The sequence below is a fragment of the Anastrepha ludens genome, chromosome 5, assembly GCF_028408465.1.
Source record: "Anastrepha ludens isolate Willacy chromosome 5, idAnaLude1.1, whole genome shotgun sequence".
Classification (NCBI taxonomy): domain Eukaryota; kingdom Metazoa; phylum Arthropoda; class Insecta; order Diptera; family Tephritidae; genus Anastrepha; species Anastrepha ludens.
In genome coordinates, this window is record NC_071501.1 from 5,873,737 (window position 1) to 5,894,863 (window position 21,127).

The 21,127-nt window shown below is 39.7% G+C and overlaps 2 protein-coding genes across 4 annotated transcripts; one reads left to right on the top strand and one right to left on the bottom strand.

Moving 5' to 3' along the window:
- Window positions 1-1,216: 1,216 nt before the first annotated feature.
- On the bottom strand, window positions 1,217-6,977 carry LOC128863443 (uncharacterized). 2 transcript variants are annotated; one of them, XM_054102603.1, is made up of 8 exons: window positions 6,870-6,969; window positions 6,106-6,794; window positions 5,107-6,022; window positions 4,289-5,043; window positions 4,136-4,222; window positions 3,823-4,068; window positions 3,426-3,555; window positions 1,217-1,425 (listed from the first exon to the last, which is right to left on the bottom strand). In XM_054102603.1, exons 2-8 carry the CDS (start codon window positions 6,610-6,612, stop codon window positions 1,301-1,303), a joined length of 2,766 nt encoding a protein of 921 aa, XP_053958578.1. In that variant the 5' UTR covers window positions 6,613-6,794; window positions 6,870-6,969; the 3' UTR covers window positions 1,217-1,300. The 2 variants fall into 2 exon arrangements, with proteins under 2 accessions (XP_053958578.1, XP_053958576.1); XM_054102601.1 differs by having other exon boundaries at window positions 6,106-6,977.
- Window positions 6,978-7,317: 340 nt separating this feature from the next.
- LOC128864227 (uncharacterized) lies at window positions 7,318-10,016 on the top strand. 2 transcript variants are annotated; one of them, XM_054103792.1, is made up of 5 exons: window positions 7,318-7,424; window positions 7,513-7,613; window positions 7,676-8,056; window positions 8,137-8,265; window positions 8,703-10,015. In XM_054103792.1, the coding sequence occupies exons 2-5, from the start codon at window positions 7,518-7,520 to the stop codon at window positions 9,807-9,809; spliced, it is 1,713 nt and encodes a 570-aa protein (XP_053959767.1). In that variant the 5' UTR covers window positions 7,318-7,424; window positions 7,513-7,517; the 3' UTR covers window positions 9,810-10,015. The 2 variants fall into 2 exon arrangements, with proteins under 2 accessions (XP_053959767.1, XP_053959768.1); XM_054103793.1 differs by having other exon boundaries at window positions 7,390-7,411; window positions 8,703-10,016.
- The last annotated feature ends 11,111 nt before the right edge of the window (window positions 10,017-21,127 follow it).

Genomic DNA, 21,127 nt, shown 5'->3' on the forward strand with positions numbered 1-21,127 from the left:
TTGGGGGAATTACATAGAGAAATACAAAATATCGAACCATACCACAGTCAGCGCTTGTATGGCCTTTCAATGGCAAAGATTTTCACTCATCTATAGCAAACAATGAACTTTCCCAACTACGATTTGATTAAAGCGTGAATTTATTAAAAACTTTAGAAGGAATGTATGTGATTGTGTATATAGTAATTTATTTGCCTTGCTTTGCTATGCCTTTTTAAGTATATGTTTTTAACTATGCATTTTTATTTTTATTATAAGTTGTCATGCCTTAGCGCCAACGCGTAAATATCAAACGCATTAGAATACTTAAAAAAAATTAAAAAAAAAACAAGAAACATAAAAAAGAAATTAAATTCAGTGATTTTCAAAAATGTTGGTCTTTAACATTAAACGCACTAATTAACGCTATCCATCGTACATACGTATTAGGTATTCATATTTTCTACACTGCATCTCTCTAAATACATACATACATACATTTAAGTGAACTATGCAATGCCGAATTGTGTGCTGCAGAGATTTTGGTTGTGGAAAGAACTCCTCGCTTTCCATATAGGGGCGCGCATGCACTGCTACGCACATACTACAATAAATTTATGGTACATACATACATCCATGTATATGCTTTAGCTGCATGAATGTGAACTATTTAATATTCGCTTGATGCAGGTGAATGAGTGCAAAATTACAACATCCTAAATGCTATCGACTAATTTGTAATATATATTTATATCATATTTTGTTGTTTGCTTCAACATATAAAGTTTGAGTATATAAATATAATGGTGTATAATATATATGTAAATATATATAATATATAGATAAAGGAATAAATTAATTTTACATGCAACGTTTTGCAGTGCGCTTGAGCAAACGCTGCCTCAACAGAACAAACGCTAAACAATCGAGTTGCCATATTTGCTATGCCTACATACAAACATATCAGTTAATCTGTGTAAGTTGCGTTATGTTGGTAGATTACTTGACGTTTATATGCCATATGTTTAATAATTACTAGTAAGTAATACATAATTAAGTTTACTTCCGTTTGTTTTTGTTACTTCATTTTGATATTAATAATTCTATATACTCGTAGTTCTGTGTTTGAGTTTTAATATTGCATTCGTTTATGCATAACAACATCAATTTGTATATGCGTATGATTATGTGTGATTATTGTTGCCTTCGTTTGCGCATGAAATAACTCATAGTATAATTTTTATTTTTTGTTTTTTGTTTTTATGCTTGAACGTAATGTATAAAACAGCCATGCAAATCGCAGTTTCTAAGTGTAGCAGATTTAAGATTTTCTTGTAAGCCTTAAAACTCCAGCAGGATAGTACTGTGGTATCATTATATATTCAGGCAGTGCCCGTCGTTGTGAGCAACGTTGCTGCGCCTGCCGTATGATATTGGCAATTTTGCCTGTACAAAAAAGAAAAATTTTTATTATTATTATTATTATTTATTAGAATAATATAAAATATTACACTAACTTAAAAACAAAAAAAAAGCACACTAGCTGCTTGGGCCTTCGGTGCTTGGTAATTATAAGGTTATGTTTAAGTTTTAAGGTATAGGATAAATGACAATTTTACAAGTTTCAATTAGGCCAATTGCCTTAATACAGTTATATATTTTAATGACATTCTCTGTTGTGGTATTTTTCAAAAGTTCGGAGGGGTTTTTGGAACCAAAGATAGGTACACGTTTGGTATTTAAATTTGCACAGATGTCAATTATGTGTATAAGGTTAAGTTGATCGTTAGAGCAAGGACATGTGGGAGGAGACGTGGATAGAAGAAGATGTTCATGGGTTAGCCTGGAGTGACCGATCCTTAAACGCACGAATACAGAAATTTGATTCCTTGATAATGTGGATGCATATATTGCTTTTTCACACTCTGGGTTAAAAGCTTTATACGGGTGCCTGAATTGCGCCCACGATGCATATTTTTGTTGTTGTAGCAGTATCTTCGCCCTGTGAGTGTAGTGTAATCACCGGTCGTCTTCGTCTAGCTCATCTAACGGTAGGCCCAGGAAACTAGCTGTTTCGACGGGTTGGGTCCGGAGGGAGAGGTTTGATGGGGCATGTGAAAAGGTGGTTAGTGTCGTGCGGGGCGCCTTCACATGCCGGACATATATTTAGTATGTCGGGGTCGATTCTGGATAAGTAGGAGCTTAACCTGCTACAGTACCCAGAACGTAATTGTGCCAAGGTTACGCGGGACTCTCGGGGAAGTTGGAGCTCTTCGTCTGTAATAGGTGGTGGTTGGACTCCGATAACGGCATTCGGGGGTCGGGAGCTTAAGAAGGTGGTAAGGGTCTCCCGATGAATGTCGTTTATGGCCTGTCTGTACACTGTCTGATCCTGGAGTGGTCTGTCTGTTTTGTCCTGGATCTCGTCCACGTAGTTGAGGAAGTGTCTCCTGATGTGCCTGGGAGGTGGCTCAGGCTCAAGCAGGTGTCTGCATGGGTGAGGCCTACGGTGACACAGAAACTGCTTGCCGAGCATTTTGTTATGCTCCTTTACAGGAAGCATGTGAGCCTCGTCATGCAGGTGTTGAATTGGGGATATCAGGAGACATCCTGTCGCGGTCCTAATATCAGTATTTTGGCAGGTCTGGAGCTTCGTCCACTGCGTATCACTGGTTCCGGGCGAACCGGTCGGCCTATTGCTTTGAAAGTCGACAGCAATATTTCTTTGTCTTTGCCCCAAGTGCTACCGGCGAGCGACTTGAGGACTTTGATGCGATTCTGTACTCTCGTTGCAATGCCGGTTGAGTCCGCGGAGAAGGAGAGCAAGCTGTCAAAGGTGACTCCCAATATTCTGGGGTTATTTACCGTCGGTATTGGGCTATCATCGACGTGTACCTGAAGTTGCAGCTTGACCTCCTTTGTCCAGGTGGTGAAAAGGTTGAAAGATTTAGTGGGAGAAAGTTTTAGGCTTCTCGCAGTGAAGAAGCGAGAAAGGCGGGCGGGGTAGTCGTTTACTTTGGTGCATAGGCCATCAATGTCATTGCCCGATGCCATTATCGTGCAGTCGTCCTCGTATAAGACCAGTGAGACTCCCTCTGGTGGCTGGGTGGCTGCATATTTTTGTCGAAGGAGATAACTGTTTATGTAGGCTTGAAGGTATTTAGAGGCAAGTGTAGTAAATAGAAAGACTGGGGATTGGTGCATGTATTTGGCCGCTAGATCTGCCAATTCATTTCCCAGAATGCCTTTGTGACTTGGCATCCAGACGATACGTATTTTGTCTCCATTTTTTATTAAGTAATCCCGTCTTTGGGAGAGAATTTGACCACTACCGTAAATGTTGGATAGCCCTTGTATTACCAAAAAGCTATCAGTAAATATGGCAAATTTACCTTTATTTATTTATTTTCAAATAATTTGTGACTTTTAAGTCGTTAACAACTTACCCAAAACATTTGTCTCTGCGAAGCGCTTATCTAAATGCTTGAGTACCTCGAGATTTTTCGTTCGCACCCAATGTTGCAGTATGTCGGTGACTCTGATGGGCACCAGTATTGTTGAAGTCTCCTCGGAAACCTGGAAAAAGTAAATACAGGTATAAAAATAAAGTAAATAATTGGCGCCTACACTTCAGTTAGGTCTTTGGAAGAGCTCCTCTTCCTAGTTGAGGTGTACGTCTTGACGTTGTTCCACAAACAGAGGGGCCTACAGTTGTAAGCCGACTCCGAACGCCAAATGGTTTTTATGAGGCGCTTTTTCATGGCAGTAATACACTCGGAGGTTTGCCATTGCCTGCCTGCGGTATATTAAATGCATTTGTGGCTACATTCGCCAAATATTTACCTGCTCAAATTGCACGTCCACCTGCTGCCGTGTGGCAAATTCAATCAAACATTTCAGCTTATGATGGTTGCAATGCTTCTTCGATTCATGCATTAGTAAATGTTTCAAATCTTTAAGTTCTTTAACGTTTTTATGCATCTTCAACTTTAAAGGCATTGTCGTTGTTGCTGTTGTATTGGCAGCATTCGAGGCATAATAAAAGTAGGATTTAATGAGCTCCAAATTGTATGATACATGAAGTTTGTCCTGAAAGTGAAGTGAAAAAATGCGTAAAGCACGCAAATACTCAGCGCCGTTTTTCGGTTATTCTTACCAGTGCCTGCACTAGCAACTCCTCGCTTAAGTTTAAAGTGGCAACTGTGACAAATTCCTTTTCAGTCAGTACTAAGTTCTTCAGCAGCTGCAAGCAAGTTAACAAAAGTTTATTAACAGTTAAATAATCGCCCCCAGTTTTGCAAATATTTACATGCTCGTTGTTGATGTCATTCGTTGCCCGTCTTTGGTTTATTCCCTCTTCTTCGCTCTTCAAGTGCTGCAACTCCTCAGCGTCACAAGTGCGTGCACGCACACGCGTACGTACGCGCGGCTTGAGTTTACTATTGCCAGCACACGGCCCACTATCATCACAGCTAACACTATCGCCCAGCCATCTATCGTCCTTCAGCATGCGTATATCTCTGAAAGCCGAAGTCGCCCAGTCCACATTTCTTGGCTGTAAGTTATCACCGCCTATGGTTTCGAAAATGCAATCATCACGGGTATCTCTGAAGATCAATGGAGAACCACTACGACAACGCGTAGCGCCAGTCGATGTTTGTGCGGCACGTTTGAAGAGCGCTATGTTGCTGCTACTGCGTTTGCGGCAACTGGGACACTCATTCAAATCCACGGCCTTACCAATGGTATTGGCCAAAAATTCTTTCTCTAAGCAATCCAGGCAAGTGTCATCATTCGCACTCGAATCGTCGCAGTCGTTAGTTGTCGTGGCTGTGCTGGTGACTAGGCCGGTTTCCGCATGCATGCAATTTTCTGTGCTGGCACCCATCTTGGGCGCTGCGCACCGAAATTCAGTGCAGCTGGCACTGCGCTCATCAAAGCTTGCGCTATTGGAGAGCGTTGTCGGTGCATATGTCGAGCGCAGCGAATTGCGAGATTTCGAAGAGTTCTTGGAAGATGTAGATGAGGATGTAGAGAATGTTGAATAGCGTTTTGGTTTGGCGCCTGTTAAAATTAACATTGAAAAATATAAACACTTTGTGAAGTAAGAAAACATTAGTCACGGACCTGTTACTTTCGAGGGGTTGGCTTTGCTCTCCTCCTTTGTGTGTAGTACATTACGCCCGAAATTCGAGAGCAACGCATTGGGCAGCGAATGAGCCGCATTGATCACACCAGTTTTGGGCACCGCATCGACTGTGTCATCGACCATACCCAGCGCTGAGGTGCGGTCACTGTGTGTGCGCTCGTAAGCATTGCAGTCGCCATTCTCTCCCTTAATTTGATCCAAATGCATGGTGATGCGTGCGTAGTTCTTACTCAAAAGTAGTTGCGATTGAAGTGTCTTGGTTGGTGGCGGTGGCAAGCTGTCATCGATTGGCGAACTGAAAAGCAAGCGTTGCGCCCCAGTTGTAGCGTTGGTATAGTGACTCAGGGTCGCTGAATGACGACCACTCAAATGGCAAGCATCGCGTTGCATTAGGAAGGCGTCTGCGTGACCAGGCGCCGTTTCCACCGAACCGTACTCCACCTCTGACAACGGATCTGGCTCGAAATCCATTTCAAGGAAGTCTGTTTCATCATCGGCCATACAGGTATTGCTAGTGCCATGACCGCGTCCGGCAATAGCATCTAAAGCGAGATCAAAATCCGCACCGTCACCACGATATGCATAAACACAATCATCTGAGTTGAGCGAAATCTCCTCCGCATCGACATCTACATCGTCAATGTCATCGTCGCCCTCCAACAGCAATAAGTCATCCGCATAATTATCACTGGTGTAGCTGAGATTCTCGGTGGAGTTGTTGAGTGAGGCACTGCGGGATACCACTGCTGTAGCGGCAGCGGCGGCTGCTGCTGAAAAAACATCAAATGTGCACGCATTGAAATCACTGGGCGTTATTACATCAGCAGCCGCCGCTGCCATTGCATCCTGTGTCGGAATAGGCGTAGTAAGGGCAATGCAGGAGGCGCAATTTTGCTACAAAAAAAGGTATATATAATTACATGTGAGCTTTTGAATTTGGCAACATATGTTTCAAATATAAGCAAAGAGTTTCAAACCTTTAGATCGCCAATGCTCTTGGCTGTTGCACCCGCCATTGCATTGCAAGTGCTATCTGCCGTGGCAAAGCCTGCGCGTACGCCAGCTGGTTTTCTTTCAGTACTGTCATCTTCGATTCCACCACCACCTTCACTTTTAATTCCAATGCCGGTACATGACGCATCTGTTGTCGAAATTGCCAACGCAACGGTCGCAATGCTAGCAGCCGCTGCCACCCCTGTTGTTGTTATGCCAACATTGTACTTGGCCTGAACATTTGATTCCGTTGAGTTATTATTATTGTTATTTTGTATATGTTGTTGGCCACAAGTTAGCCAGCTACCACTGCCACTGCCATTTCCAATGCAATTGCAGTCATCCTGCACTGCTGCGAAATTGTTTGCTGCTCCAATGCCTGCGCCTACATGTGCCGAGGTGCCACAACGCCCAGCAGCTAATTTTTCCGTCTCTGAATTCTTTTTGAAAAAAGTACCACTACTACCGTTGCGCCCTTGCAAATTTTCCATCGCCACGGCTGCTCACTTTCGTTAAGGCGTTGGCGTTGCGTTGATAATTCAAATGAAACTTGTCCTTCACAACACTTTTCACTGACCAACTTATTTCTTCAAAATCTAGGTGTTTGCAAATTTCAACTTTTTTCTTCGACTTCAAGTCTGCGGAGTCCACGACGTGTTTACTTTGTGGCTGTCTATGCGTATTTAACGTTTTCGAACTTCTGCATTACTACTCAGCCACGGCCGATGAAAATTTAGTTGTTTCTTACCTGTTTTAAGTTTTCAACATTTTCTTTGTTTTTTGTGTAGTATTCTTTTATTACAAGAAGCGGAAAATTTTTCTTATGTACAAAAGTTGAAAACAGCAACAACTTTGACAGAATGTTTTGTGCTCTGTTTGCTTCGTCTTATTCTTGATGCCTAACAGTGATGCCATACCCATGCAGCCGCATAGGGATAATTTGTGCCCTATGCAAAATTGCTGAATCCAATAAAAATTGTTTTCATTGAATATAAATATTTTCATTTACTAATTATTCATTATTGAGTGGTTAGTATTTGTTGCCATTTACTGCGCAGTAGGCTAATAATAAATATGAATGGATCGCCATTTAACTACACAGTATATGCGCACTTGAAGTGTGCGCGATAAAATCCACCAAAAGAGAACCGATATGTGGCTGCAAGGCAATCCCGCTATTAATTTATTAATAGGGTTATAATTTGTGAAGCTGGCAGCACTGCTTATTTGTTTGTTTTTAAATTGACCGCCGTGGCTCGTTAAGCACAAAAAGCGTGCAAGGATTGGCTGGTAATTTCTTCAGGTAAAAATATCATAAACTATTTTTTCTATTTATTTTGTTCATTGTCTTGAGCAACATAATACATAACAAAACATGCTATTTACTACAGTTACAATGACCACCTATTCCTTTCGTGGCACAGCAAAAACATGGACGCCACGCCAAGAGGATGAAGCCCAACATATGGCAACAGCTGATTGTAAACAGGAGGTTATATAATTAATGCCAGCTGCCTGGGAAAATCTATTCACTAATCTCTTCATATCACTTAGCTTACGAATACATGCGGCTCCCCGCTTCCACTCAACTTAGATGCTGTCAATGATAAGTGGAATAATAATCAGCTTTTCCGTCTCCTGCGTTTCTACGCAGCTCACACATGTCTCTGGGACACTTCCAATCCTGGCAACCGTAATCGGAAACTGCGTAAAGCTGCGCTTATGGATATCACAGCGGCTATGGGCGATGGTGGAACATGTGCGCAAGTATTGCAAAAGATCAATGTGCTCCGGGCAACCTATCGTTATGAAAAACGGCGAATTAAGCAGCGCATACGTAAAGGGATAGGCGCTAAAACGAAATTAAAGTGGTTCGCTTTAGCGGATTCCTTCTTAAGAAAAGTGCCTAGATCCGAGAGAAACAGGAAGAAAGAGGTACAATATTCGATATTATTTTTCCCTTAAGTTAATATACATTCACAAGTGATACGCATATACATACATATACGTAATAGGATGCCGATAGTAATTCGGATTTGGAAGATGTGGTGGTGTTTACCATAGATCCCGACGCGCTGTTGACAGTAGAAATCAACGATTTTTCTCAATACGAAGAGGTGTATATTAAAAAGGAGACCGTGGAGGTAATGACTATCGTAACTCCATACTATTAATAAAAATTAAAAATATATAAATAATTGGCGCGTACACCCTTACCGGGCGTTTGGCCGAGCTCCACAAATGAACGGCGGCCGCCATAGCCGAATGGGTTGGTGCATTGGTACCATTCGGAATTCAGAGAAAACGTAGGTTCGAATCTCGGTGAAAGATCAAAATAAAGAAAAAGTATTTTTTAATATCGGTCTCCCCTCGGCAGGCAATGCTAAACCTCCGAGTGTATTTCTGCCATGAAAAAGCTCCTCATAAAAAATATCTGTCGTTCGGAATCGGCTTAAACCTGTAGGTCCCTTCATTTGTGGAACAAAAATGAAAAATGCCTTTACCAAAATATTTCTTTTTTTTACTAAATAGTTTGAAATCAGTCGCATTATACTCTACTAACACTACGTTTTTTATTCAGAATCATAAAACAGTGGAAAATAAAAGTTATCCAGTGAACGAGATGTCCCCGCCAACCGAAATTGAAGTCAGCTCCCCAATTAAGAGTGAAAGTGTTTTTGCTGAACAACGAAAATGGACCACGCACGAGTCCTTGCAGTTTATTTTTCTACTACGCTCTTATCCGTTACTGTGGCACTTGTCATTGAACGACACAGAAAAGATTGAGCAGCAGTCGTATCAACAAGAAAATGCGTTAGAAGATATTTCTCGCATAATGCAGCTGTCTAAGCAACGCTTGCGAAAGCGTTTACAAACTTTCTTTGCCACTTACAGGTTAGAGATGGAAAAAATCACGAAAGATACCAATTACAAACCGAATTTTGTATGGTGGCCAATGGTGCAGGAGTACATAGAGAACACAAGAATGGAGCACGTAAATGCCAATGAAAGCGATATAGATGGTAAACAGGCTATTCACAATAAAATTAAGCCTGTGGATCATTTAGCTCTGGATGCGCCTGCTTATAAATCAACTGATGCGCTTGCTTTAAGCGCATGTTCTTCCCCAACTGCGTCCCGTGTTTGTTCACCACCACTTCCAAATAACGAAAACAGTAATGGCATGAGTAGTTGCTCTTTCGCGGATCACCAAATCTTTAGCCAGCCACCTATGAAACTCATTTGGAATGGGCTGGAAGATAATCTGCTTGAAGGTAAATGGTCACTCAAGCACTCTGTAAAATTTTTACGTCTCTATGGGTCGCATCGCTGCCTTTGGGATCTCAACGATCCAGATTATCGTTCGCGCGAAATGCGTACTGCTGCTATTGAAGATATTGCCGCCGCTATGGGCTATGGCCTAGACGCTGACTACGTGGCGAAGAAAATAAAAATTTTTCGCATTACTTATATGCAGCATCGGAAACGTATGCTGGAGGCCACTAAGCAAAATCACGACCCGGATATACAATTGCGTTGGTTTCCCTTAGCCGACAGCTTTCTACGTCCGCATATTGGCTTACGCTCGATTAAGGAGCAAGAACGTGAAATGCCGCAATTCGACTTTCAATATGTCTATGCGAATTTGAATTTAATTGATCCCGGTCTGCTGGCGGATTTTGATTGAAAAATAGCAGAGTATTATACAAAAATGTACTTTCTAAAGTCCTTAAAGTAATATATTGTTTATATGTAAAAATGTTATTACATGTAATTATATGCATACATATGCACATGTACCTATATATGTAAATGTGTAGCTAGTGTAAACTCCTAGTATTTGTAATAAATATATATATACATTTTTGCTTACAGTGTACCGTTGCAATATCTGTAGTATTCTTTAGCCTTAGCAACTGATTTCCCCATCCCGATTTCGTGGAAGCGCGTGATTCCTTTGGGCCAGTTCTAAAGCACTTCTGGTAACAAACAAGCAGGCAAATAGTTCATTGTTATATTTTATCAACGATTTTCGCCCTTAATTCTGCCGCTCAGGTAAACATTTATGTAAGTCAGGCTGTACGTATATATGTATATGCAATGACACGGGCATAGCTAAACGGAGATAATGATTCTTCTTCTCGGCACTCACGAACGCAACAGAAGCGTTATATAATATGAGGCCTCTTATTTTCGCCAAGCGTTATCAAGTGGCGAATAGATGAAGAAACTGGTATAAATGAACATAGCTTGGCAACGCGGGAATTGAGCTGCCTTAAATTACATGTGTTTGTACGACAGTGAGGTATATCAGTCTAATGAGTAATAACCACACTCGCTAGCGGCGAATCTTACTCAATAACTTTGTTGTTGCTTTCGCATGCAAATTTTTGGTCAAGTTAATTGAGCATAGAGATAGCGAGCGGGGAAATGGCAGATAGAAGAGGCCTATTGTATTTTTGAAGTTTTCGGTCTTTGCCGTACTGACTAGCGGTTATATTGGCAAATACGATGTATTTTGATATATTTGTATTTATTTATTATATACATGAACATTTTCTAACATAGAATACTATATACACCACATCCTCATTCTGTTCACCCTTTTTAAGTTGCACGATGGATGCAGGCAGCATCACCACGTATTGCAATACAAATACGTCCTGCTTTTCTGATTCGATCAATATCTGCCTGTGTTCCATAGATTTTCAGTGGTATGCCACATCCACTAGGACATACAACGATACCAACTTTGCCAGTTTCCACGACAGTCGGTTCTATGTTACCGGAATGACCTGGATTTATATCCGGTTAAAGTCTTGTCACTCCAGCACCATTTCATTTCAAATTTTGCTATCGTCTCATTTGGCTGACTTGTACCACGACGTTCCAATACCTGAAAAGTCTTCGTCCTTACATATGCAGATTCGTTGTATTCCTGCTCATGTAGTGGCTGTTGATGGGCTAAAGGTGGAATTCCGATTCGAATTTTGATAATGATGCCATCGTTGTTGGTACTGCGGTAAATCATCATGCCCGCTTAAAGGTTATACGAATCGTTCAGCGAAGGAATCTTATTTATTTCTATTATAATCATTCAAGAATGGACCATAATTGGGTAGTACTTTGAGTGCTAAACTCTTGTCTCTTGTAGGGATTCGGTCCGATCTACTTGAGTATTATGAAATCTAACGGCCTACGTATGGTGTACCACAAATATTCGTATGTGGTGTGCTTGTGTGAGTGGATTTAGGAGTATTAGGACGGCTGGAGGATGGTTCCATATGTAGAAGTCCACGCAAGTGGGGAAAGTTACTGATCGCCATTCACTTGGGAGTAGCCGGGACGATTCACCTGCATATGGTTCGAGCAGCTCACAACGTCCGGGATTAGCCCATGTATCCTTTGGGTAGCTTCCGAACACCCGTTCGGAAGTGAGTTGACGTGAGAAGGCAAAAAATTCCAGGATAGCTGGTTGTGCGCTGGGTTTGGGACCCTCCACTTAAAAATATGATAAAAATTAGATGTACGTACGATCCGAGGACCCCAACATTACGTTGTTGCAGCCAAACTGCGCACACGCCTCTGTGCAGCAAAAAAAGTGCATCTATTTATGCAAAGAATGCTCAACATCGAAAAGCTGCAATCACAACAGACAGCCAGAAGATTCACCACTCGACTCTCACTGCTGCTCTCAGAGAGTGCTCCCCAACAAACCGGCTGCAACATTTTTCGTTCCCTACGACGTTGGTACGTCGAGGAATGTCGTGCTGCCACAGAAAGAAAAGATGTTGCCTATAGAGCTACGCTGCGATCGCGTGCAACGCGAGCCATGTGGGATCGCTACCAAGAGCTAAGAAAGGAAAAGAGCCATATTATCCGACAGAAGAAACGAGAGGCCGAAATATGTGAGTGTGAGGAGCTTGAGATGCTGGCCAACAGGAACAACGCCCGAAAATTCTACCAGAAAGTTCGGCGGATTACAGAAGGTTTCTAGACCGTAAGAACAAAGACGGCGATCTGGTGACTGATATTCAGAGCAATCTTAAAATATGGAGTTAACATTTCTCGAACCTGTTAAACAGTGATAGCTGCGCACGTCACAGAGAATGTGAAGATCCTGATACCCCAATCGTCGACGACGGAATTGAGGTGAGAATAGCAATAACGCGGCTTAAGAACAACAAAGCCGCGGGCGCCGACGGACTGCCGGCTGAGCTATTCAAACATGGCGACGAGGAGCTGGTAAGGTGCATGCATCAGCTTCTATGCAAAACATGGTCGGATGAAAGCAAGCCTGCCGATTGGAATTTAAGTGTACTCTGCCCAATCCATAAGAAGGGCGATCCTGCAATTTGTGCCAAATACCGCGGGATTAGTCTACTAAATATCGCCTATAAGGTTATAGCGAGCGTATTGTGTGAAAGGCTGAAGCCCACCGTCAACCAACTGATTGGATCTTATCAGTGTAGCTTTAGACCTGGAAAGTCTACTATCGATCAAATATTCACAATACGCCAAATCTTGGAAAAGACCCAAGAAAGGAGAATCGACATACACCATCTTTTCGTCGACTTCAAAGCTGTATTCGACAGTACGGAAAGGAGTTACCTGTATGCCGCGATGTCTGGATTTGGTATCCCCACAAAACTAATACGGCTATGTCAGATGACGTTGCTCAATACCAGCAGCGCCGTCAGAATTGAAAAGGAATTTTCCGAGCCGTTTCATACCAAACGAGGTCTCAGACAGAGGAACTCGCTGTCGTGTGACTTCTTTAACCTGATGTTACGCACAATTTTTTATAAGAGCGTACAATTGCTGGAGTATGCCGATGATATTGACGTCATCGGCCTTAGCAACCGCGCTGTTAGTTCTGCCTTCTCCAAACTGGATAAAGAGGTAAAGCGAATGGTCTGGTGGTGAACGAGGACAAAACGAAGTACCTCCTGTCTTCAAACAAACAGTCGGCGCACTCGCGTATCGGCACCCACGTCACTGTTGACAGTTATAATTTCGAGGTTGTAAAAGACTTCGTTTATTTAGGAACCAGCATTAACACAGATAACAATGTCAGCCTTGAAATCCAACGTAGAATCTCTCTTGCCAACAAGTGCTACTTTAGACTAAGTAGGCAACTGAGCAGTAAAGTCCTCTGCAAAACTAACACTCTACAAGGCTCTCATCAAGAATGGATACAAGCGCTCCGGCTTTGAAAGTATTCGATGCGGTACCAGCTGGTGGTAGCAGAGGAAGAGGAAGGCCTCCTCTGCGTTGGAAAGATCAAGTGGAGAAGGGCTTGGCTTCACCTGGTGTATCCAATTGGCACCGGTTAGCACGAGAAAGAAACGACTAGCGCGCTTTGTTAAGCTCGGCCAAAATCGCGTAAGTGGTTATCGCGCCAATTAAGAAGAAAAATGTTAAGTCTAAATGCTTTGTGGATAAGCCAGCTTCGATTGAGGCATTGGAAGTCAAGATTACTAATATTATTCACGAGATACCGATAGAAGTCCCCCAGCGAGTCATTAAAAATTGGGGTTTACGGACGGCCGAATTATGACGCAGTTGCGGTCAACATTTGAAAGGGATTGTCTTTAAAAAATAAATGTCATGCATGATTCTACACAAAAATAATAAAGATTTCTCAATCAATTTGAATTTTTGTTGTTTTATTTCAATTTAAGTCCGATACCTCTAAATTTATCACCCTTTACATGTGTAATAAGATGACCCAAAAAATCATTTTTCCCCCAAATTTGTACCTTGGCCTCAAAATGAGACACGGAATTGTTTAAGTTTTTGCCCTCAACGCTTGATACCAAAAATAAAAATAAAAAATAGTTTAAAGAAACTAAAAAACACGCTTTTATTGCTAATCGAACTAAAAAGTAGAAAATAAATTTTAATGACAAAGAGACCTATAATGAAGTAATAGCGAATCGAACGATCAGTCATAGTCAACTACCTCAGAACAGAATTATAACAAAAATTAAGATACAAATAGAGTAATTCAAATTAGAGTTAAAAGCGTGGGATGCTTGATATAGTAAATATTACAATCATTCTATTGGCAACTACCTATGTACAGAGGGTTATGAAAGTGAAGCAAAATGCATCCCACGCTTTTAACTCTAATTGAATTACTCTATTTGTATCTTAATTTTTGTTATAATTCTGTTCTGAGGTAGTTGACTATGACTGATCGTTCGATTCGCTATTACTTCATTATAGGTCTCTTTGTCATTAAAATTTATTTTCTACTTTTTAGTTCGATTAGCAATAAAAGAGTGTTTTTTAGTTTTTTTTAACTATTTTTTATTTTCTACTTTTTAGTTCGATTAGCAAAAAAGCGTGTTTTTTAGTTTCTTTAAACTATTTTTTTTTTATTATGAATGAAAATTATTGTTATCATTGCAGTCAGTGAATAAATGATTCGATATATTCGTGTAATATTTAATTCCTTTCTTATCGACTGTAAGTCTAGAGCAATGCAGTAGTCGGCCGTGATAAAGAAGTAATCGGGATGAAGAACTTATTTCGTGGAGGGAGCCTGAGAAACTGATTTACAAGAATAAATAAAGATTTTTCATTTTACAACCAAATTCACCTTAATTTTTGCCCACAGTAAAAAAAAGAAAATATTAATCCTGGCAATCCTAATAAGAATAATGGAAAACTTTTATCAAATTATTGCATTGTCATCGGTTCTTGATAGGTGTGCAAAATTTCAAGTCGATCAGATTTTTAGAAGCCAGTGAAAATTAAGCTCAAAGATTCCGTTACATACATACATACATACATACATACATGCAACCCGACCTAATAAAAGTGTGTTAAAAACGAGATAAATATTTTTTTTTTCCTACATATATACATAAAATAGCTTTTTTTTATGGACATTTGCGAAGAGATATTAAAAGAGAAGAAGGAATTATTAAATGAAAAAATTAAATTTTGGGTGTCTCATTTCCTTGACCATAGAACAACAAAGGGATGACATCAAGAAAACATTTTTTTTCGAGCCATCCTAATACGTACATACACTAAGCCTGGAATTAAATTTAATCTTATATCACACACTTGTATTCCCATCAATCATCCCAGTATAAGTATGTGTGTGTGTAAATCCGCACTAAACACTTTATCAAACACAGCTAATATAAAAATAAAATAAAAACAATAAAAGAAACAAATTATCATTTACTCATATCTCAACCATTCATTTCCAATTACTGTTGTTTATCACACCTGAAATCAAACGAAACCAATTGCAGTATCCACCAAATCGCTTACCTAATTATCACAAAAGAATTCTTCGAGCACGCTGCTGTGTGCGTGTGTGTGTGTGGGCAAAGAAGCAAACAATTTACCAGATTACCACGCACACTTGCACAGGCAACGGTAAGAGTCCGATATCTTTGGGTGTATCATTCTTAAACACCTTAAGGCAAGGCCTTCCTTGCGGCGACAGCGTTTCTTGTTACCTTGAATGCCCCATTGAATTAATGATATATGAAGGAGCCTACAGGCGAACGCAGTACCAAGAACTGCGTACATACCGACGTTTGGCGCGTATGGTTGTGTATACAGACATACAATACATAAATATGCTGGCCATAGACAGCAGCAGAAAATGAAAAAACCCCACAACAAGAGTAGTTACATACTACCTACTTCGTACCTACTTAAAAACTAGCTTTAAACAGCTGTTAGGTGTATCAGTATTAATCCGAATTCTCACTCTGCTCACGACGTTGTCTGCATTGCGATTTTGTGCAATACTTTTGACGTGATAACGTCTTATAATTCGATTTAGCAGGCTGCACGCACGAAAAAATGTGTCGTTACCTTGCTCATTAGTGTTACCTTGCTCATATGTAGTTACCTTGCTCATTGCCGTTACCTTGCTCATTGCATTGAATGAACTGCAAGCGAAAGCGCGGAACGAACGACAAAGCAAACAAAGCAAACGAACGGCAACGTTCGACATCTTGCTCTCTCCTACTTAAGTGAGCGTATATATGTATGTATATGCGCATATGTACATATATAAATTCACGTATTTGTATTTGCATATGCCTTCTTATTGATTATTATTAATTTGATTCACTTGAAGAATTTAAAATAAAACCAAGTTTGTTAATAATACCTGTTGTTTTAATGTTATTATTATTAATTTTTTTATTATATATGAAGGAAAAAATGTATGGTAATATTTACCATATACCTTATAAGATATGTTGTCTATACTAATATTATAAAGAGGAAAACTTTGTTTGTTTGTAATGAAGAGGCTCAAAAACTACTGGACCGATTTTAAAAATTCTTTCACCATTCGAAAGCTACATCCTCCACGAGTAACATGGATTATATTTTATTTTGGAAATAGGGCTCGAGATATAGGTCAAAACGTGGACCCGGGTAACCTTCGGATGTGTATGTACAATATGGGCATCAAATGAAAGCTGTTGGTGAATGCTTTAGTCCAAAGTATTTTTCATGCCGCTCCGTGACGAGGGTCTCGAGATAGAGACCAAAACGTGGACCCTAGAATGTGTTTGTACAATATGGATATCAAATTGAAGCTGTTGGTGAATGCTTTAGTACAGAGTATTTTTCATGCCGCTCCGCGACTGGGGTCTCGAGATATAGGTCAAAACGTGGACCCGGGTAACCTTTGGTTGTGTATGTACAATATGGGTATCAAATGAAAGCTGTTGATAAGTGCTTTAATACGGGGTAATTTGTTATGTTATGTTATGTTATGTTATGTTATGTTATGTTATGTTATGTAATGTAATGTAATGTTATGTTATGTTATGTTCTGTTATGTTATGTTATGTTATGTTATGTTATGTTATGTTATGTTATGTTATGTTATGTTATGTTATGTTATGTTATGTTATGTTATGTTATGTTATGTTATGTTATGTTATGTTATGTTATGTTATGTTATGTTATGTTATGTTATGTTATGTTATGTTATGTTATGTTATGTTATGTTATGTTAAAGTATATTATGTTATGTTAATGTTAACTCATTCTCTATATCCATACAAAATATTTATCAAACAAACAAAATTAAAATTTTCTTTTGAAAAATGCAACCATTCAATCAGTATTTTCTTATGACGTTATCACGTTAAACTATCGTCAGTAAACCGACTTTACAGACAACCTCTTTTTACTATCAATTTAGATGTTAATTTGATAGTGGACATCGGCTGTGCATTGAGTGTGCGGAAATTCCGTCTCTGAAACAATCTGGTGAATGAAGATGGCTATATACGATACTTTCTCAATAACACTACACCTTATCAAGTTCAAAATGCGAAAATATAGGATGATAATGAGAAAATGTAAGATTATATTGAGAATGTGTAAATTGAAATTGAGAATGCGTAAATTGCAATTGAGAAATGAAAGTTGAAATGAGAACATGTAAACCAAAATGAGAAAGTATAAAATTGTAGTGGAAATATATGTATATGTGAGTTCACATTAAGAATTTGTAAACCCATAATAAAACCTTTTATTTTTTCATTATGAACTTGAAAATGGGTAATAATGTAATTCGTATCATATATAATGCATAGAAAAAAGTAGAGTGGGGGTGCGCATATGTAGCTAGTATATTCATACATAGTGAGGGGTATGTTCAGTCAAAAACTTTGAGTCAATCTGAAACTTGCATCAGAATTTTCTCTCGGGATAGCCTTGAGGGCAGCGCAACTTGAGCTGAGCTGATACCTCACAGTTATCTTCTTCTTCTTCTTGATTGGAGTGATAACCGTTTACGCGATTTTGGCCAACTTTAACAAAGTGCGCCAGTCATTTCTTTCTCGTGCTATCCGGCGTCAGTTGGACACACCAAGTGAGGACAAGTCCTTCTCCACCTGATCTTTCCAACGCAGAGAAGGCCTTCCTCTTCCTCTATTACAACGAGCTGGTACCGCATCGAATACTTTCAGAGTCGGATCGTTTGTATCCATTCGGATCTGGATCTTTATTCGCCGTGCTGTGTCCATGTCGTCATACGCCTACGATACTCACCGTCGCCAATGTGCTCAGAAAATCTTTCCCAGAAAGATGAAAGATTCCATATGTAGAAGTCCACGCAAGTGGTGTTAATGCTGGTTCCTAGATAAACGAAGTCACTTACAACCTCGGAATCATAATTGTCAACAGTGACGTGGGTGACGATACGCGAGTGTTTGTTTGATGACAGGAGGTTCTTGGTTTTGTTCTCGTTCATCACCAGGCCCATCTGCTATTACAGAAAGCTTGTATACTGTTTAGGCATTTAAACAACATGGCTTGAACTTAGTCTTATCTCAACTGCGAATTGAAAGTATTTGTTGTTATTAAAGCTGGATATTGGAATAGGAAAATTTACTGCTGGGTTATTTGCACGGATCATATCGTTGTCTTCCGTAGTCCGCTGTCCGCTGTCCGCTGTCCACTCTATGCAAGTTGGTGTAGTGACTTGTATTTTGGAATTTTCAGTAGTGGTCCCTTGTATGCTCCAACTCAACTTGCTTTTCTTTATTTTTATATTTTCTTAGTCCATTATGACCGTCGCTTCTGTTCTTTTCATGACCTCAGTGTTTCTCTGACTTCTTGCTTATAAAATATATCTTTTTTTTGCGTTTTGTTATCACCTGCTTTGTTTTGTTTTCTTTGTCATATCTTTCTTTAACAGTTTCCCGCAACGTGTAGCCAATAAATTTAACTGTTGCAATACATCGACTCTTTATGGACACATCTCTTTCGTATGAGTACTACATCTCTTGTCTCTCCCACTATCGCTTGACCGTTTGGCTGGCCAGTTGATCTGCTTGCTGCTTTTTGTGTTTTGATTTTGGTTTGACTGTAAACTTTTTTGTTCTTTTGGTTGTCTTATTTCATTCTATGATTTGCTATGGAGGAGATACACCAATTGGCTTTGTGGTCGAAAAAAATCCATTAAAATTCTTACACGTTACGCATTTTAGGTTTTATGTTTCCTCTGTTCTAGACAAAATACCTCTTCTACTAAATGCTAGTAATGGAGATGGTGATTCTCAGTGATTGATTCAAGTCTTTTGGTTGCAATGAAGTTATTTCGAAATTACATTCCGGGTTAGTTTGTATTCAATCAATATTACGTAAACTTGATTTGTTGTTTTTGTTTTTTCTACTTGGACTGACACTTTAACTATGCGTGCGGGTCGCTATAACTATTTCTGGCGAGTTCAAAAATAGCCATGAGTTTGTTTTTTCCCCCGAACAAAATTGGTAAATGTTGCCCTCAGGAGGGGCAAGCTGCATGGGTTGTAATTTATAATTTTATTTTAACTGTGAATGAGGACGGGACCGCGTTAGCTTCGTTCACGATGTCGCAGTGGACGGCTGAACAACATTGCTTTCGCAATTGAAGCGTATTTCAAGGTCAATTATTCGTGTGTAGATTTTACAATATTCGTCGTTTACGTGAAGCCTCAAGTGAAGATTTGATTCATTTATGGATGCGAAGGTTTCGGTCAAAAAGTTCTTTTTGCCACCGACCGCAGCCGGGGCCCAGACGGGCATCGAGAACAAATGAAAATCTTGAACTGCGCGCTACAAAATTGCGCGATAATTTGCGTCAGTCTATGCGCAAGAGAGAGGCTGCCCTGATACTTCCAAAAATTAAAGTGCTGGAAATATTGCGGAAGGATCTTAGACTTCACCCCTTCGAAATTCAAATCTCGTTTAAGCCGTTTAAGCCGCTTAAGTCTAAGGATTACAATTTGCCCAATAATTTCTGGGAAACAATGTTGGAACGATTTCGTAAGGTAAGCGCTATATTTTGGAATGATGAAGCCAATTTTCATTTAAATGGCACTATAAAAACATCAACATCACCTTCACAGTCCCAAGGTAGCGGTTGCTGCATTGATGTTTTCCCACAAATGAAGGGACCTACAATTTTTTGCCGACTCCGCACGGTAAAAGAGTTTTTTCTCTTATGAGGAGCTTTTTCATGGCAGAAATACACTCGGAGGTTTGCCATTGCCTGGCGAGAGGCGACCGTTTCTAGAGAAAACTTTTTCTGTCATTTGATGTTCCATGCTCGCAGACTCGAACTTGTGCACTTCCGAGTAGTAGTCACGCACCAACCCATTCGGCTATGGCGACAAACGTGAAAGACTATCTATTTCAATTTCAAGCTGAGGTTTTTAAGCTGCTACCTTTGTTTGGTGTCGTTTACGGGAAAGTTTCGAACGGCACTAAGCTGAGTTAACACTGGCGTCGTAGACCTTGAGTGGGTCTGTTACGCAGTAAAAGGCAGAACGAAATATATCTTGAAGTTACAAGAAAAAAAACTGGTTCTTTTCTTCTGACACAGACTGCATACCATCCCATACTTAGATTCAGACGTGTTAAAGAAAGGTATTCGAAATGTAATGAAATACTCAAGGAGATCACATAACTACACAGATATAGTAAAGTTGTAAGCTTTCAAGCTTTTTAAAGTGATTTATAAGTTGCATTGTTTATTGTGAGATCTGAGATCTGATAGCTGCAGCATTTTTAAACATGCATTCTAGAGTGTGCTCAGAGCTCAACTTTTTCGATTTTGATTTTCAGAATCTGTTTTTGTATACTCTGCGATTAGAGTTAGATAGGTTTAAAACATTTCGCCAAAAGACAGGAATAAACCATAAATTATTATATTTTTACTAATCTGACAAAATTTTGCTTAAGTCGCTCAAATATTTTTTAATGAACTTCAGTTCCCAAAACCATGAAATTGTTCAATGAATGCGCCTTCTTTTATTTTGCAAATAAAATTTTTCTGCCCTCTAAGCCTTTGCCATGTCATTGCCTCTAGCAAAGACTGGGCCACATACTCAAGCGAATTGTTCTGTCTTCTTTTACTCTTATGCTTCATATGTGCTCGTATATGTACGTATGTATGTAAGTATGTAATTTTCTTCTTGCTCATACATAGCTTTCAAAAAGTCAATGTCGTGTCGATTT

Excerpts from the sequence above, each read along its gene's own strand:
- LOC128864227 (XM_054103792.1), top strand. The coding sequence starts at position 7,518 with ATGACCACCTATTCCTTTCGTGGCACAGCAAAAACATGGACGCCACGC. Across the intron at positions 7,614-7,675 it reads CAGCTGATTGTAAACAGGAG|CTTACGAATACATGCGGCTC; the intron begins GTTATATAATTA and ends CATATCACTTAG. Across the intron at positions 8,266-8,702 it reads TTAAAAAGGAGACCGTGGAG|AATCATAAAACAGTGGAAAA; the intron begins GTAATGACTATC and ends TTTTTTATTCAG.
- LOC128863443 (XM_054102601.1), bottom strand. The coding sequence starts at position 6,612 with ATGGAAAATTTGCAAGGGCGCAACGGTAGTAGTGGTACTTTTTTCAAA. Across the intron at positions 4,223-4,288 it reads ATGACATCAACAACGAGCAT|CTGCTGAAGAACTTAGTACT; the intron begins GTAAATATTTGC and ends ACTTGCTTGCAG. Across the intron at positions 1,426-3,425 it reads CGCAGAGACAAATGTTTTGG|GCAAAATTGCCAATATCATA; the intron begins GTAAGTTGTTAA and ends TTTTTTGTACAG.